The following is a 1,414-nucleotide window of genomic DNA, read 5'->3' as shown; positions in this document are numbered from 1 at the left end:
GAGTCAGTGAGAGAGACATACAATCACAGATGACCAAAGGACTCCCATATTCCTTCTATATGTATAGAGCTAAAACATGGCTGTGCATAAGTCTTAGTGGATCATCTCATCCAGTATGCAGGGTCAGTGGGACAGGGGTCTCTATTTCACAGATTAGGAAACTGGACCTCAGAGAGAAAGTGAAAGTAGCAACCTGGACTGACCCAGAGTTCCTGACTCCTGGCAATAACAAGAGATAAGAGTGAGGACCCTAAGCTGACTGTCTAGAATCAAATCCTGGCCCCACTCTTTACCAGCTCTGTAACCTTGGGTAGTTTATTTAACTTCTCAGTGCTTTTGTATCGTTTATAAAATGAGATGGTAATAGTACTAATCACATAGAGTTCTGTGAGAATTAAATGAATTAGTACATGTTTGAGTGCTCAGAACAACCTGGCACATAAGTACTCAATAAATGTACCCTTCCTTAACTGGGTCACATTGCCTGATAAAATGAGAATGAGAAGAGTCTTCCATCCCAACCCTCCCTCTTGCTTTCTTTTCCCCTAAGTGGGAGGACTTTGTTGCATATCCTCTCTAACTGGATCACATTGCCTGATAAAATGAGAATGAGAAGAGCCTTCCATCCCAACCCTCCCTCTTGCTTTCTTTTCCCCTAAGTGGGTGGACTTTGTTTCATACCCTTCTTTAACTGGATCACATTGCCTGATAAAATGAGAATGAGAAGAGTCTTCCATCCCCACACTCCCTCTTGCTTTCTTTCCCCCTAAGTGGGTGGACTTTGTTTCAGGTGATATGAAGACTAGTAATAATTGAGCTGTTACCTTGTGTTCTAATTTTCTGTGACCACCTTGTAAATGTGGGCCGCATCTCTGTGCTCAAAGGAGGTGTGTATTAGGTGAAGACCTGTTTTAAGAATCCTGAGGTACTACATCTCTGTTTTAGATCGCCCTAGCAAGCTTTTATGAGGATGGAGGGGATGAAGACATTGTGACCATTTCGCAGGCAACCCCCAGTTCAGTGTCCAGAGGCACAGCCCCAAGGTAAGGACCAGCTTCAACTATTGCTACATGAGTGTGCTTCCAGCAGTGACAAGGAGTTATTTTCTTGACGGAGGGGTCAGGCCTGGAGGATGTGGACCTGTGGGTTCGAGTGAGAAAGTTAAGAGTGAGTGGTGGATAGTAATTCCCTACAAGACTCATTCGTTTCCTGTAAGGGTATGCATGACTTACCTGAGTGTGGTTGATGGTCCAATCCTGGGGAAAACTACAGAACCTACTTTTAAGAATTTTGAGGGGATTTTATTTATGAATTATGAGGAGTGACCTGTCCATCTCTGGAAGTTTTTAATTAGACACCAAAGGACTTCCTTTCAGGAGTGCTATAGAAGTCAGAGGTTAGGCCAGATGACTCC

General features: G+C 43.6%; 1 protein-coding gene across 2 annotated transcripts in view; it reads left to right on the top strand.

The window, feature by feature from the left end:
* NSFL1C (NSFL1 cofactor) overlaps window positions 1-1,414 on the top strand; it is a 22,444-nt gene that overhangs the window by 2,018 nt on the left and 19,012 nt on the right. For both annotated transcript variants that reach the window (XM_004370497.2, XM_004370498.2), the window contains exon 2: window positions 946-1,043. In XM_004370497.2, coding sequence (XP_004370554.1) covers window positions 946-1,043 — 98 coding nt within the window. The remainder of the gene's footprint in view (window positions 1-945; window positions 1,044-1,414) is intronic.

This window comes from Trichechus manatus, unplaced genomic scaffold (genome assembly GCF_000243295.1).
Source record: "Trichechus manatus latirostris isolate Lorelei unplaced genomic scaffold, TriManLat1.0 scaffold00008, whole genome shotgun sequence".
In the NCBI taxonomy this organism is placed as follows: domain Eukaryota; kingdom Metazoa; phylum Chordata; class Mammalia; order Sirenia; family Trichechidae; genus Trichechus; species Trichechus manatus.
Note: the sequence above shows the minus strand (reverse complement) of the source record. Positions and strands in the feature narration are given on the sequence as shown.